Source organism: Hylaeus anthracinus, unplaced genomic scaffold (genome assembly GCF_026225885.1).
Source record: "Hylaeus anthracinus isolate JK02 unplaced genomic scaffold, UHH_iyHylAnth1.0_haploid 11997, whole genome shotgun sequence".
NCBI lineage: Eukaryota > Metazoa > Arthropoda > Insecta > Hymenoptera > Colletidae > Hylaeus > Hylaeus anthracinus.
In genome coordinates, this window is record NW_026534344.1 from 8,073,788 (window position 1) to 8,091,096 (window position 17,309).

A 17,309-nucleotide genomic window follows, 5' to 3' on the forward strand; every position below is an offset into this window, starting at 1 on the left:
GCGCTCTGATTAGTCAATGTTTTCCGTTAATATCTCCTCAACAAAGCCTCGGACAACATTTTCGCTAAGAAAAAAGTTATTTCAAATCACCTCCCGACCACCTCTTTTAATGTGTTACAACATTTTTGGGACACCCTGTATAAGTCGACAATAAGTTGACTATATAAATGTATAGTATGTACGTACGTAAACTTGGCCTCTTCTTAACTGACTTGTGCAACCTTATATTTTTTCTTTTTGTCTTCTTAAGAATATTATTTACATTTTCCTGAACAAATATACTTCTCCAAAAGTAACAGTGCATCATTAGATATGCACTTCCACAAAAAATAACAACAAATGTATTTTATAACTTTGATTTCTGCAACTATAGATCACACAAAAGCTTTTTTCATAGTTGATCTAGAAAACAGAATACTTTTCTATCAGTTTGTGACAACAAATGATAACTTCAACTGAAGGTTCAACGTGTCATTAAAAAGAGTCACAATTTCCACGTGAGTGTCCCTTCTATCATAAATCTTGTGTATTCCTGGTCTGTGCATGGCATGGGGCTGTGACACCGCCATTTTATCTCGAATATTCTAGAGTAGATAAGTAGATGGCGTTACACATTTCCGTTAAAGGCAAGAAGGTAGTCCATACATTTCTGTTGACGAAGGAACGTAATTTAGTAAAAATTGACGCTACCTTGCTCGCGTCGCAAATATAAAGTGTACGCGACGAACTGGTAAGCATAATGACTGCGATACCAGGTTCTGTGGCCTTCGACGAATATGGTCGGCCGTTTCTTATTCTTCGTGATCAGGAGAAACAGAAGAGGTTGACCGGCGTTAATGCGATTAAGGTAAATTTGTTTTCTTATTTAGTAATTTCTTTCGAGCTCGTTACTTCAAAACCATTACAATGTTTTTATCGCGTTTGTATTCATGATTCTGTCGGACTCGTGAGTTCAGAATTTTTATTAACGTGTCTTGCGGATCGAACACGTGAACCGCAAGCAATGGCGTCGTTTTGGGCTTGGCAATTATTTGGGAAAACATTACTTAAGAAATATTTTTTATATTAAAATTATGCATATTGTTATTTTAATGTACATTAAAAAAGCAATTTATTTACCTAGAATAGATACTCTGGTGGTTTGAGGAAATGTGCGGCTTTTGATAGGTGTATTTGTTTTTGACCATATAAGGAAATCTGACTTCACTGGATACTCCAATAGAATCATGAAAATTCATTAATTTCAATTAAACTGTTACATTTTGTAAGATGCAATGGCTCACAGAAGTATTCGTTCTTCCTGAATTAGTGACATCAGATCATTGATATATTTAAATAAAGTAACGTTACAGTATCCTCATTGATATAAATGTATTATATTAATTATGCTTTTGATTAACCTAAACACTTTTTAAATATAATTTTTGCATCAGATATTCAATGCAACAAGCATTATAGTAGTCAACATAGTTGATTTTAGCTGATTAAAACACATCAATATCAGAATACTCCTAAGTAAACGAATATAATGATTAACTGATGTTTACCGATGTAACCAAACAACCGAAATCAATTTTACTTTTTGTGCGGTGGGTAAGCAGTCCCTTATACAATGTGATAATGTTATGAGTTACATATTTAGAATACTTATTCTAAGAAAGTATATGCAACCATATATCCCTGTGACATGATGAATATGCCCCTATGTTTCACTTGTGTTTGTCAAATTTTTAAATCAGCTCCATATTTGACTTTTTCTATATTAAAGTATATTTATTATAATCAAACATGGCAAATTTACTATTATATATCAGCATATTTTTTGCTAAGTCTAAATGTTAAACCTCTTATTCTACAACAACATATGAGACTCTTGGTATGGAATATATACTGAGCATAAAAAACATTAGAGTCAATGTGTGGAAGTCATCTACCATATTTGTATCTGACAATGGGATGCGTAGTCATATTACATGGTGTGTAACTATTTTTCTTAAGACAGAAAACTTAAGTTTTCTCATTGCAAGTTATTTCTTTTTATGTTTATTGAATTGTTTGTTTGTCATGGATTCATTTGATTTTATATTTTTAATCATACATTCTTCTATAGACATACTTCTATTTCTCAAATTTGCAAGTTTTTAATAAACTTTCCTTTATTATACTATTTACAGATTAATTTTCTTTCTATAAAGGAAACTTCGCTCACTTTTCTCACCCCACTTTTGACACTAACTATTTCTGGCAATATTATACAATTGGGTTCTCATGTAGAGTGTATTGTATTGGAGAAGACTGAAAGTTAAGGTTGGTCAAATTTATAAATATTTTAATTCTGTGCATTCATGTTATGTGTAGTAAGAATACTTCTGTGATCAATAGTTTGTCCATCGTTTATTTAAATTCGTATCAATCAGAAATTAATACAGTGTAACATTTACAAAATGTAATATTTATCCTGAAAAACATATCAACCATTTGCTGTCTGCAAACATACTATGTAAATACTCTTGTGACTTACTGTATGTATATTTATGTATATAATAATTAAGTAATTTTTCATTTTCAGTCACACATTTTAGCAGCTCGTAATGTGGCTAATATTCTTAAAACTTCTTTGGGACCAAAAGGTCTTGATAAGTTAATGGTAAGTTCCGATGGAGATGTTACCGTAACAAACGATGGAGCAACTATCTTGAAGAACATGGATGTAGATCATGAAATTGCCAAATTAATGGTGCAATTATCTCAATCCCAAGATGATGAAATTGGAGATGGTACTACCGGAGTAGTAGTATTAGCTGGTGCTATGTTAGAGCAAGCAGAACAACTGTTAGATAAAGGAATTCATCCACTTAGAATAGCGGATGGTTTTGAAAGTGCAGCAAGATGTGCAACAGAGCATCTGAAAAGTATCGCAGAAGACTTTGTGACTGATCGTGAAACATACATCAAACTTGCTATGACCAGTCTTGGTTCAAAGATGTAATAAGAAGGAATTTTATATTTTCGTGTGTTTATTGTAGATATAGCATAGCAATATTTTCTTTGTTATTTTCTAGCATCAACAAGTTTAATAGGCAAATGGCAGAAATAGCTGTAGAGGCTGTGTTTGCAGTTTCAACCGAAAATCCACCTGATGTAAATTTTGAACTTATAAAAGTAGAAGGAAAAGTTGGAGGTAGATTAGAAGACACTATTTTAGTTCGTGGTGTTGTTATTGATAAGGACTTCAGTCATCCTCAAATGCCTAAGGTAAGAATAGCTATGATTTGGTACATCTTTTGTATTGTTTTCAATAAATATATTAATTTTCCCAATGATGACAAAAACAAACAGAGAAGGGTAAAGGTTCAGAAAATCTGTCTAGTTTACTTTCTGTTTACAACTTCAAACTATTCCTTTGGTTATCTTGTTAACCACTGGAAAATTAATGTTGATATTAAAGTAACTACGATGATCTGACCTTTACAGTGGCTTCAATGATCATAAGATTATGAGAGCTGATGGGATAATAATTGTATGTGCTTAGTAGTTAATTTTGATAAATGAAATTAGTATTAAAAGAATGTATATTACATTAGGAATTGAAAGATGTCAAGCTAGCCATTTTGACATGTCCATTTGAACCGCCCAAACCAAAAACAAAACACAAGCTAGATGTTACTTCCGTTGAAGACTATAAAGCTTTACGTGAATATGAGCGGGAGAAATTCACGGAAATGGTGAAAATGGTCAAAGATGCAGGTGCGACACTTGCTATTTGTCAGTGGGGATTCGACGACGAGGCCAATTACCTTCTCCTGCAGAATGAGTTGCCTGCTGTCAGATGGGTTGGCGGTCCGGAAATTGAAGTAAGTTGTATTTGCGTTCACTGTAACTACAATTTTCTTTGCCCGATGATGACAAAGCGCAATGGAGGAGGGTAGAAGTCTAGATATACCGAATAATATAATTTTAGAAATCTCAATTCTTTCTTCGCATTTGTTTTCTTCTGCAAGAACGAAAATCAAGTTTCTTTAAATATGTTAGTTGACAATCTGTCTTTTACAGTGGCTCCTATGACCAATGATTATGAGATCTGAGGGCTTTGTTTCACATTTTTTTAAATACGTAAAAATAAATATTAGACGCGGTAAAATAGCGACGAATTTTTTCAGCTAATTGCTATTGCAACGGGTGGTCGTATCGTTCCACGCTTCGAGGAATTGACACCGGAGAAACTTGGCTACGCAGGCGTCGTCAAGGAACTGAAATTTGGTACTACTAAGGATAGAATGCTCTCTATCCAAAAGTGCAAGAATTCACGAGCAGTAACTATTTTCATTCGCGGCGGTAATAAGATGGTAATTTAAATTATTTTCTCTGTAAAGCAAACCATAAGCAAGGAGAATTTCAGCGGTATACACATGTACCTAACTGTCCAGACACCTTGCAAAAGCAACGCATCGCAATATTCAATTTGTTTTTCAATTTCTATAAATGAAATTGAAGACAAATTATTGCTAGTGCTACAACTCTATACATTACAAATTATGTTTTATCGGTAGACGTATAAGTTATTAAGATATCTGTATCTTTATTTCAAGATTATCGAAGAAGCAAAACGAGCCATTCATGATGCACTTTGTACGGTTCGCAATGTGTTCAAATGTCGAAAAATTGTATACGGCGGAGGCGCGGCCGAAATTTCCTGCTCCCTTGCATGCGAAGAAAAATGCAATCGTATCTCATCTTTGGAACAGTATGCCTTCCGTGCGTTCGCGGAAGCTTTAGATGCTATACCAATGGCACTTGCTGAAAATGCTGGCCTTTCCCCTGTCGATACGATGACTGAACTTAAAGCACGTCAACTAGCTGAGAAGAACAGTGCTCTTGGCGTCGATTGTTTGAATCGCGGCACTTCCGGTACGTATCGATCATACTATTATTGTTGTTATTAGTTTCGCCTAACGGTAATAAATAATTTATAAACATTACAGATATGAAAGAACAACACGTTATCGAGAGTTTGAACAGTAAAACTCAACAAATTGTGTTGGCCACTCAGTTGGTGAAAATGATACTTAAAATTGATGATATACGTTCAATGAGCGATGCAGCCTAAAAAAATTACATATTTCTTGCTACAACTATGAATTATTGTACGAAGAGAATTAATTACACTTAATTATACGTGTCACTTCGTTTGCTTTGAGCTTTCAATCGTATTTCTAATTAAAAGGTACATTAAATTTCATTAACTTTGATACAATTTCTGACGTCGAAACACTCCACAATGATAATTTATATAATACTATTGTAATAAAATATGAATAAATTCGTTTCACTTTTACTCACCGAAGGATCTAGATTTATCAGAGGTATTTTTTTCTAAAATATTTTATGAAAGACAAATATAAAACATTTTTATCATTCTCTTTATCTCGTCATTGGATTTTTACCACTACGGGTTTGTGACTGTGTTGGATATTTAATTATAAGGAAACATGTGCGACTCAGTTTTGAGAACCTTCATATAAAAAAATATAGTATATACACACTTTTATATGGGAAAACTTTATTAATAAAATAGCTTGCGAAAACAAATTCGGAATAGATTAAGAGGTTATTTACATGAACTACGCCATTTTGTAAGAACAGAAACATTTTTTTTTCTTTACTTAATAGTAAATAAATTAAAAAATCAACAATTAAAGAACTGTTGAGGTCCTAAAAAGCTGAAGCATCATTAGTTTCGTTAAAAATTCACTCCTATTTTGATCAACGTGACGTTTTGTTTTCAAAAACTTTTCTCTATTAGTATTTCATGACATGACGAACCAAATCCATACATATAAAGTTACATGTAAATTGAACAAGGTACGTTTTTCCATCAACGATTTCTTTATTTTCATTGTAGGAACAAATAAATTTGTCACATCGAGTCAAGGTATAATCGTGTTAACAGATTCTTCTCTCTGTATATACAATCCAGGGTAAAGGGTTTTCGTTTAGAAAAGGTTAGTATTGTAGAATGTATTCGTAAAGCGTAAACGTAAATTCAGGTCAACTTAGGAAACAGAATTTGATTACGTTCTACTAATAAAATGGCACAAAATACAATCGCTTGTACATATTTATAAATTATATTATAACAACAATATATACCTCTGTCTTACTCTCTCCTGCTCATTTCTCGCGTATCTTCTGTCCCCGGCCTCTGAGAATCGATTTCGTAATTAATCTTTCTCGTATCACAAAATATACAATCTATCCCAACGTAACATTATATCTCGTCCTCACATTTCCTTTTTACATATTAAGTACACATCCCCCAATGGATTACCAATATTGCACGCATGAAGTTACTGCTTGGAGTTGCAATATTTTTCATAACAATTTTTGATAGACTAACAACGTCGAGAAAACAACGCATTGCTTTAAACCTCTTTTAATCTCGATAACAACGCTTCTATATTTTTCAATAGAGAATTCGGCACTTCATTTCATCGCGCATACTTACGCCTTTCTATTTCACCACCCATTATTTGTAATAATTCTAATCCAATTCGGATGTATGAATTGCAAGCTCCAGCAGAGCCTTATACACATTGACATCGTCCTCGAGTCTCGACGTATATCATACGTTTAGAACAACGAAAAATACGTTTTTTTCTTTTATCACTCATGGAACGTATGCTTTAAATAGACATTGTTTCATGCCGATACGAATAGGAATTATGCATCGTAAAATACAAATTACTCGAGTAAAAAAAAAACATATAAAACATGATACATATATCGATGACCCGCTCGATGCGTTATCTAACTCGTTCAAAATAATTAACGTCGTTAATTCTTTGACTTCCCTCGTTGTTCATTAATAAATAGGCTATGCGAATTTTATTACTCGTTAGACGGTTACTCAACTAAAAGTTACATGCGCAGCGGGGCCTCTAAATTTCTCAATTACTAAGATTACACCTTCTTGAGCATGGGCAAATGAAGTACTTCTGGTATTTCGATATCTTCCAATCGTATGTCGGATGGATTGAACGAGAATCTTACTGGATACGAATACTTCAGATCCATCAGCAACTAAAAAGAAATATTCTCCATTCAGTTTTCATTCACGTATTACATTAGATGATAAAAATATATATACGAATTAGCTTGATTAGAAATAAAGACAGTTCTTATTAATTTTAAGATCAAAAGTGGTGAGATGATTTAGTAGTTTACTTCTACGTTTCAGTTGATGTTGAGAGCTCCTTTCAAGAACAATTTAACCCTTTGGCAATGTATGTTTACAAAAGTTGTATTTGATATAAACTGTGACATTATATGCAGTAAATAATTTTATTGTAAATGAACTCGTATGATAGGTCGATTTGTCTAAACAATTGGTATCGTTTTATGGATAATAATATGTAAGATTTCATTTTAAACAATTAACTTGTTTTTTAAATCTCTCCTACCACTTCACTCACAGCAAAATTATTTACTCCATATAATGTCTCCCTTTGTACCAAATAACTTTTATAAAACCACTTTTTTGGTAGACATTCCACTTTAGACGAAACGTTTCGTATAAACTTATATTTGAAGTAAAAAAATCATTTTCTATTATTTTTATTATTAGAACAATTTGTCTCCAAAGATGTTAAGACCAATATGGAGTGTCTTTATTCCTAATTCTGTTGACTTGTTTAGTTTCATTGATACTAACTGTGGCTTACATGTGTAAACTGCGTTTTTTGGATAAAATACTTCAACGTTTCCTAATTATTTCAGCTACGTAGCTTCTTCAGGAATCGATAAAATGGCACGCTGATATTGGTATATCGGTATAGCGGACACAATATCAGTATATTATTGATCCCTGAAGAAGCTTGAAGAACTTGCAATGCTAGTAAAACGTTGGAGTACTTTATCCAAAGGACACGGTTTACACCCGGAATCCTTAGTTAGTGTCACGAAGAATTGATTCGTAAAAGCTTCAAATATCTTATTCAGACTTACTTGTTCGTTGTTCTCGCCCCGCTCGCTCAGCTTAGCTTGCACCTTCTTGATAAACGAAACGGGCACACGCGTTTCAAAGTCATCAGCAGGCGTGTATAAATTCAGAATTTTGATTATTTGATTTGCGGTCAATTTGTTGCACATTTCGCACACAGAGTTTACATCCTCGTCAGTTTTACGGGCTTGTAGAAGCTGCGCAGCCTGGATAATCGGTTGGAGTGCTTCCGAGGCTGGTTCCAATCGGCGATCTCTTCCCCATTGCTCCAGATGGCTTAAATTATACCTAATCTGCATGCCTTTGGTCCAGTGGCAAAGCTCGTTCCTCAGAAGGAGGTTATTCAATGCGCTGGCGCACATGAAATAGAATAGTTGTTTGAAAAGCTGCACGACGATCTCGGGATCGACGCCATGGTACTGCAGAGTTTTGTATACAGATGAAAGCTCGTCCAGAAGTTTGTCTAGCTTTTGTTGGGTCGACTCTGGCTCCTCTCCCATGGATGAGGACCGAGGTCGTCCTGGTTTATTAGAATTCAAGCCCGTTATGGCTTCGTGTTCGAGAAGAGCAGGCACCGTCAGAGCCTGAATCCTCTCCTTAAGGTTCGTCACTATGTTATTGAAGATCCATAACGCCACGTTACTCAACACGACTCGATATTCGCTTAAATCGAAGTTCCTCAGACATTGTTCGTTCTGCCGCGGTGTATTTTCGATCTGGAACGGCTTGTCTCCGGAGTATTGTTTCATGTTGTGCAATAACCTCAGCGTGTTACTGAGCCAGAGCACGCTGGAATCAAAATCCTCGCGCTTTTTCACCACGCGTTTCACGGCGTTCAGGTAAGCCGTTAATATCGTTCGAACTTTTTTATCGTCGTTTATGCAATCCGTGTGCCTGATGCACATGAAGAGGATGTACGCTGGCAAACCAGGAAGCAACGTCACCGCAACCCTCGGTTTTAAGTCTGCAAGAAATTGTTTTAGCTTAAATTAAGTTGAAAATGTGTAAAGTCGGTCACAAGAGTCTATGTACACCCTCGTAATATTAGATTGTCCGGAAAGACAATTTGTTGCGAACCTATTTTTAAGAAAAATTCAAAGGCATATTTGAATTTTTATGTATATTTATTGAATTATATATGTACCATTTTGTTCCACAACCTTTCCACCTCTTAAGAAGTGTACACATTTTATTTGTTTTCAGCCATTCCGATATATTCAGATCTGTATCGCCTACTACAAATCGGCATCGACTTTCCAGACAGCCCAATATATTAACCCTTTGCACTCGAGAGGTGACTTGAGAGGCGTGATTAGGTTTCACGCAGCAAATCTATCAGCAATAATGTTTCTTTAGGTTTAATTTCTTTGGAACTTGAAATGTCAATAAAATGATTGCCGGTGCGGTAAAGGTGACCTGATTCTCAAATCTCGATAGATAGCCCTGATTCTCAAATCTCGATTAGATCTCGAATAAATCCGTTTTGCGTCAACGGCGATACGCATTTTGAGATATGCAGTATCGCTTTATTCAACCGAGACAAAAGTCTCTTTCTAAATAAATATTACCTTTTGCTTATTTCCGAGAAAATAATTGGTTTTCTTTCTCGAATAACCAATGGTATTGTTATTGCATCCCTATGACTTACAACACTGTAGCATTATAAAAATTTGTGTATTCTCTATAATATTGTATTTTAAACAGCGTACATAGACTTCGGTGACTAACTATAAATTTAATATCGAACGTTAGTCTGAATTTACCAATAACTAGGTGACGTATGATTATATTGATATCCTCTTTTCGACACTCGATCATGCCTTCGTAATCCCTTTCCTTCTTTCGAACGACGGGCATGTTACTTCCATTGTCCGCTGAATTATTAGTGGAAGATATCGCGGGATCGCTCGTTGGTTCTGCATTATCCAGCACTACAATTGAAAATAGAAAACGTTCGAGTCGTGTTTTATCATTGGATATGTAGGATATTCCCAATTTAACCATTAAACTACGCCAATATGTTCCACGAATAAGTAGAAGATGAAAATATTGTGTAAACAGGAAGGAACTTTATCCAATAGTTATGATAAAAATACACGTTTAGAAATAATTTTTTATTTCATTTCGATCTATTACCATTGACAGTGCTAGTTTGACACCAAACAATTGGATTTTCTTCTAAGAATAATAACGCAAACATCTTATCGATTCCTCCTCAATCCACTCATCTTTGATGATAATTAATTCATAACCACTGTCGCTAATGGTTTATGTAATTCATTATTTAAATAATTGAAGAAATAATATACTCTCTACCTGTCTAACAAGAAGCGAAGATCATACATGTTTCTTGTAAAAATTGGAATAATGAAATATAATATTGGAATAGTTAAAAATATTTTTATGTTCTATCCGAAGAATGGATATCCTACATTTTTATAATGTGAACGGAAATAGTCTAGTCTCCTTCTAAAAGCGAAAGCACATATGTTTATTATTACTATTACTATTATTGTCACTATTATTACAACGAAAGAAATTATTATCGATAGCGACAGTCCTATCGTTAATTTAGAGTATTTACATTTATACTAAATTAAATGATTTAACATCAACAACAAACTTAACCAATTGAAAAGTAACAGAGAATGATATATACATTAAAAGAAGAGTGCATATGCAGGTTAAATTAATGAAGTTAATTATTTAAAATTGTTTTAATAGATTCGGATATACGCATGTTTATGTAATATTTCCATCTTGCTTAGTTATAGTATAGACTGTCATACTTTAATCGTTTTAATTAGGAGCATCCTACATTTTCGAACTCCGTCGTGAATTACATGATTGCTAATTTATGAGCTAGGGTGAGTTATGGTCTGCGTAAAGTACGATGAAAATGAAACACTGGACCACGCACTCACCGGCGCCCTTCGAAATATAAGGCTGATCCTTATGTTCCTTATCCTCTCCCTCATCTTCGAAAGCATTGAAATATTATACAATTTTAATACCAATTCCCAAACTTCACTGTTTGCTATACCATAATTCTTTCATAAATATTCTCTACAGAACATTGAATACTTATTCTATCTTTAATATTTATATTTAACAACTTATACTCACAGCCTGCATCACGGAGACGTTTCGCGAGTATTTTACATTGTCTCTTGAATTTTCTGCATTCTTCCGCTATTTTGTCGTACTTCTCTTGTAGTTCCTGCAATTTAATGAATGTTTATTATTTATTTTGCTCTTGAAATTAGATTATTATGGAATTTGTTGTTTTATTCTTTGGTAAATGATTGCAATGTTTTTTAATTTTCTAGTTAAGGCTTTGACTACTCGTGTGGAATCCTTTCCGGTTATATAAAAAATATATAAACACAAAGAAAGAAGAAAACTGAGGCAATGCTTATTTTTAATGTGAAAGTGTTATCATTGTACTCCAAACTTATTTAAAGAATTTCTGCGTATTTATATTGTAATTGTTTATATACATATTTAATAATATACTAGGACCTTGTTTTAGTTCATTAATTTTTAACAATTATTAGTCTTTAAAAATAACCAGACCGTTGGTATTCTCTTTGATAAAACGAAAATCTATTTAAGCTCATGAGATGCAAATATTCACATATTAAAAATAACCATGGATTAGTCTTTTAGTTCTTGTATCTCCGTATATTTTTATATTGTATTTTCTATATTTCTCTATTTCCTTATACTTAATGTAGCCACAAATGAATGGCCAAAGTGACGTAAATAATAAATCGTCAAAATGATTGTCAAAACTACATTGTTCGTGTGACTCCCTTTTGATAAATTACTCAATATAATTTCGGTAAGTCTTAGAACACATAAAAGAAGTCCTGAAAATGACTGTAGGAGCAGTCGAAAGTTGTATGGAAAATATATTTTTTATTCAAACTTTCCTAGGCTGTGTTGCCGAAATCGTATTAAATAATTACAAGTATTGTTCTAATTGAACGAAAAATAAATGTAGGATTTGTGGGATTTTTACCAAATTTTCAGACGTCAGTCGGGCAATTTCGTACTGCATATAGGCCTCGGTTTGAGTCTGCGGCGATTTGCTTAAATTCACGGAGAGCAATTTCTGTTGCTTCTCAATTTCCTCTTGTAACCTGTCGATTTCCGCCCGCCATTCGTTTCTCTGCTCCCGCCATCCTTTCTCCTTCATCTGGATCTCGTCTTCTAATTGTCTTTGAAAGAGAGAGCGAAAAATGATCGTTTAACGTGTTGCTAATTTGTCAACTAATTTAATAGTTGTTCAATCGAAAGAATCGTGAGAATTTAAAGTACTTTCAAACATTTATTCAATGTTCCTTTGGCATATTTTGTATATATCAAATATGTCAGATTAATATGTGAGGGGCTGAGAATGATATCGGTATATGTCAAGTACAACGCACTTTGAGAAAATCATGCTTTTGAGTTAGCGTTTATTAAAATTCAGCAACAAGAAGTTCACAGATTCATATCGATCAATGAAATCTATTGCATGACATTTTAGACCCTTATGTGGGTTCTCCTTTAGCTATTGACAAATAAATGTCGACTAAAATAGGAAAGTGTGACCAAAAGTAAGCGCACAAATTATAAAAAGTGTGAATATAAACAGTACAGAGAGTATAAACTGAGATTAGTATACAAAGATTGGAAAAAATTTATTTGAAGAAACCATTTAACGTGCATGCAAAATATTTTGTATCTTTTATGAACTCTAAATGGTTCCTTTAACTAAGTTCTTGTTAATGTTTACATATTATCTCTCTTTATATTTTCTCTGTATATCATTTATATTCACACTTCCATATAATTTTTACATTCAGTCCTGGTCGTCTTTTCTCTATATTCTTTATCAGCTTCTGATATTGAGTTGGTTATTTTATAATTATTTTTGTCTGTATTTTAGCGAACATTTATTCGTCATGGCCAGAAAAAGATCTCGTAAAGGGAACCAATGATCAAAATCTTCGAAAACGTGAACTAAAGACAAATTTGAAATTTTAATCACAGATTCTTATAGATTAACTATTTTCATGCGAACTGATTTTCAAAAAACACCTGAAATTTTTCTTAGAATGTTTGAATATAGAAAAAAAAGTCCAGTTTCCAAACGATCATGTTTTTTCCTGAAATTTACGTTCTTTATTTGATTATATTTTTTTATGGATAGACATTTACTTAAATCTATTTCCTAAGTATTAAGAGGTGTTCTTTCAGCTAATGTAATCTTATATTTTGTCGTTTCTCTCTTTACCTAGAGCTACAAAAAAAAGGGTACGTAAATGGATTTTCTAGATATTTCTTAAGATGGGTAAAAAAGTTTATTTTGCAGCCCACTTGCATCGTTGGAATTTATAACAATATACTTGTATAAAGTCAGTACCTACTTCAAAATCTATTATAATGCTACACACAGTGGAAAGCTTGTATAAGCTTAAAATGATCACAGATTAGCTAAATTGTAAATATAATTAAATTGTATTTAGAGCATTATGTTCAAGATTTAGTTGTAAATAAATAAGTATTTCAAATAAAGTATACTTGTATGGAAATATCAATTGTTTCTAAATATATTCAGTCATTCATGTATTAATTCGCGGAACTAAGCACTGTGGTAGTATTAATTCAGGGTTTTATTGCTTCATATGATTTTGAAATACGTTTGTAAAATTTAATCTCTGATTCCATACTTTAAAGAAAGAGGATTGACTATCTCGTAGGAAACGAACTTTGGGCATTGATCGAGTTGCCTTACAACGATATTTTCTGGTCCATGAAATAGCATTTGCTTTGATCCAATGTATTGTTCATCGCATTGAGGGATAAACATTTAATTATACTACTTAGTATTCACCGAAATATTACACGCACCTTGAAAGCAATAGCGAACATTTTTATGTTTAACATAAATTCCATTGGCATACAGAGAATGTTCTTTCCCTAAGAAAACATTAATATCAAAATCAAATTCTACAACTCCAAAAGTCACGAAAACCGTTCTGACTATAATAAATAATAGATAAAAAGGAACGCTATTAATTTAATCCATGTTCTCAGAGATTTTGGCCATCATGCGTTGCGTAATAAAGAGATATTCGCAATACGAGATTTCTGTGCATCTCTTGTTTTTCTTATACACCAATAAGGAAGAAAGACAAATCTGCTGAAAGACTTTTATGAAATAGGAGATAAATTCATAATTTAAATAAAGAGTGTTGAAGCCCTTTCGACCGACACCAATAATCTCAGCCCCTAGTATGTTAATTATTAAATAAGTTCAGCATGTACAGTGATTTTTCCCGATTGAACAGTATCAAGATGACTAAACGAGACCGCTGACTATTCGCGGGGCAAAATATCTTCTCAACTCACTCTCTTGAGGCCTTTGTCTTAAGTTTACTGAAAATTGAAGTGCATGCACAAACGACAAAACGACGATTAGACACGGTGCTCTCCTTCTTAGAAAGAAAAACATTTCGTATACCCCGAGTGATCTCGATTTACCTGTTGATTTTCTTCTGTGTCTCGAACGCGAGCACTAGCTCTCCATCTTCGTTTATGATATCCACGTCCCGGCCGTAATTCGAGCCTAAACTCTTCATTCTTCGCGTATTGTCTGCTAATACGCTGTGCAGCTGAATGCATTCCTCTCTTCTTCTTTCGAGCTCTTCCTGAAGCGCGTCGAATTGCCCTATAATTAAAATTATGTATCGCACTCCTCTGCCTTGTCGGTGTCGCGTTTCGGAAGATGATCGCGTGATTTAATAAAATATCAAAATTAATCCTTTGTACTCGGATGTTCCCTCTAAGGGTATGTCGTAACTCTGTCAAACTTTGTGGGCGATTAAGATAAATTCACGCAAGGGAAAATTTGTCAAAAATGCATACTTCTTTGAAGTTTTCCATTCAAATGGCACGAAAAAATGTGGGATATATATCCTGAAGTATGTATAAAAAAATATGAGTCGGTGTTATGTAGAAAGAAAATTTGTAAAATATATTTAGAGTGGTGTCGACACTTATAGAAAGCGATGCATATGAAAGATAAGCGAAGAGAGGAGAAAATTACTTTGTTTATAAATGGCGAGTCGAAAAAAATGTTTGTTTCAGTATCACGATAGAGCACAGAAAACTGAAAAATCTTTGTATAATTGTATAATTGATTTGTATAATTTTTATAAATTGATTTGTATAATTTGTACTACATGTATGATTTATATCTTGGTATGCTTTAAATAATATGAATAAAATAATTTTACTTCTTCTGACCTTTTATGTGTTATTTTAGCAAAAATTGTGATCATACTTGATGTGTTATCAAGGCAGCAAGTACCATAGACTTTTTATAAGAATAATTCTTTTTGGCCAAACTTATGGAAAAAATAATTTTTGAAGAATTAGCACACATTTTACCATGATCATTTTTATGCATTCTTGAAGTGAGTCATCATACATTAGCCAAACATTTCATGTAACCTTTTAGTATACGAAGAAAAAAGACAAAAAATATAGAATTCTTATTGTTAATAAATGATTACTATAAAATTTGTTGAGTGCCTTTCTTAATACATGAATATGCAAGGTAAAAGGGAAAATACATGTCAGAACGTCGAAAGTCAATATTTTGTTGATAAGGAAACCAAGCCAAACTTTATTCATATTTTAATATGAATTGATGCGTAATTTAAAAGTATTCTATGTACACAGGGTGCCCCGTACAATACAGAGCCACGTACAAATTTTAATTCCATATTTTCGACTTACTTGTAAGTGGAAAATTAAACCCTTTTCGATAGTACCGCAAATCACGAAACACCCTGTGTATAAAGCGAGAAAATGTTCTTTATCAATGTAATGCGTAACTGACGCGGATGGAGGGCAAAGAGTGAGAAAGCAAAAGTCTCCAAATTATGTACATATGTACAGTGTATTTGTTCGTGTTATAAAAAGGAAGTCGCTTCGGTTCACGAGCGTACAGTAAACAAATAGAAAAGACATTAGCATACGTTAATGCACATTTTAATAAGCGAATTAAACAGAAGCAAACAAAGAGAGATAAGCAAAGTTACAGTATTCGATTAAAGAAATAACGAATACATTCCTCCATCAGGAATAGAAATATATTACCCATAAGATTCTGCTGTGCACCTGTCAGACCTGCCGAGGACACGCTTTTTCTTAGCGTACCCAAATCTTTCTTCAATTGAGCATTCTCCATTTCGAGTTCTTGAAGCTGTAAACACAATATTTTGTCGTTAGAAGCCGCTCGAACGAATTATCGCCACGACTAAACAAACTTGTTCTAATGCAGATAATTACTCTGAACGTGTCCTGCGTCCTTGAAGTCTCTTCAGGATTGTCACGCTCCAAATCTTCTACCATCCTTATCAATCTCCCCTTTTCTTTCTCAACGTCCTTTAATTTCTGTTGAAGTTTCAGGACTAAACCGACATCCACAGGCGCGTGTGCTGGTCCATTCGACTCGGGAGGCGATTTATGCGATTGGACCTCTCCATCGAACGGACTGTCCGATCGCTGTTGACTCCAGTCGATCGTTTCCACTCGTGAATAATTAGTCGAAGAGGGAGCAGTTGATCGTACCGATCCGTAACCCAGATCCTTTAAAATTACGTAAATTGTAAGCAAGAAGTAAATCTAAGATATTCAAACCTTCGCAGGATACTTCTTCATGGTTGGCATTAACTGAGGTTTGAGAATATAACCCGTGCCCTTTGGATAAGATACTGTTTTGCCAGCATTGCAGCTAGCTTCTTCAGGAATCAAAATATACAGGGTGTCCCACGCAACTAAAACAGGCTGTACCTCCTAAACGGTTGAGAGTGGAAAAATATATTATAAGTGAAAGTTAAATGGTTTTGGATGACACGATGACACTTAAAGAAGATATTATAGCTGCAATGCCGTTGAAACCGTCGAGACGCCATATTAGTTAGTATCAACGGTGAAGTAGTAAATCTGAATATACAGGTCTATGTGAAGTGTGACATATCATTATTGTGAGAAATATTAGAAATAGATAAAATGTGTTTTTTCACCATTAGAATGCAGAGGGACCTTTAAGAACGGCGAAGGTACCTGTCTTTGAGTTCTTTCGTTTTTAAAATTTGTATACAGATTTTCAGTTAAATGAGTACCAAAACATAATTTTGCAAGAAAAATTTAGGCGCAGTGATATGAACTAATTGAATGTAGATGATAGTTAGATAGTATGTAGATATACAACCTACAGTAGCGAGTACTGATTTTGCACCACGTATCT

The 17,309-nt window shown here is 33.7% G+C and overlaps 2 protein-coding genes across 5 annotated transcripts in view; one reads left to right on the forward strand and one right to left on the reverse strand.

The window, feature by feature from the left end:
• The first annotated feature begins 604 nt into the window (after window positions 1-604).
• Window positions 605-5,335, forward strand: LOC128889470 (T-complex protein 1 subunit epsilon). The gene is made up of 7 exons (XM_054147135.1): window positions 605-847; window positions 2,570-2,985; window positions 3,063-3,255; window positions 3,585-3,854; window positions 4,161-4,346; window positions 4,590-4,908; window positions 4,983-5,335. The coding sequence occupies exons 1-7, from the start codon at window positions 740-742 to the stop codon at window positions 5,105-5,107; spliced, it is 1,617 nt and encodes a 538-aa protein (XP_054003110.1). The 5' UTR covers window positions 605-739; the 3' UTR covers window positions 5,108-5,335.
• Window positions 5,336-6,053: 718 nt separating this feature from the next.
• The window catches only part of LOC128889454 (unconventional myosin-Va), a 56,830-nt gene continuing 45,574 nt past the window's right edge, over window positions 6,054-17,309 (reverse strand). For 2 of the 4 annotated variants that reach the window (XM_054147099.1, XM_054147097.1), the window contains 10 exons: window positions 16,349-16,648; window positions 16,157-16,262; window positions 14,534-14,720; window positions 14,402-14,428; window positions 12,024-12,222; window positions 11,126-11,219; window positions 10,924-10,977; window positions 9,763-9,930; window positions 8,005-8,963; window positions 6,054-7,080 (listed from right to left, as the gene is read on the reverse strand). In XM_054147099.1, the coding sequence (XP_054003074.1) occupies window positions 6,961-7,080; window positions 8,005-8,963; window positions 9,763-9,930; window positions 10,924-10,977; window positions 11,126-11,219; window positions 12,024-12,222; window positions 14,402-14,428; window positions 14,534-14,720; window positions 16,157-16,262; window positions 16,349-16,648 (2,214 nt within the window). In that variant the 3' untranslated portion in view covers window positions 6,054-6,960. The remainder of the gene's footprint in view (window positions 7,081-8,004; window positions 8,964-9,762; window positions 9,931-10,923; window positions 10,978-11,125; window positions 11,220-12,023; window positions 12,223-14,401; window positions 14,429-14,533; window positions 14,721-16,156; window positions 16,263-16,348; window positions 16,649-17,309) is intronic. The other 2 variants (XM_054147098.1, XM_054147100.1) reach the window with 2 other exon arrangements.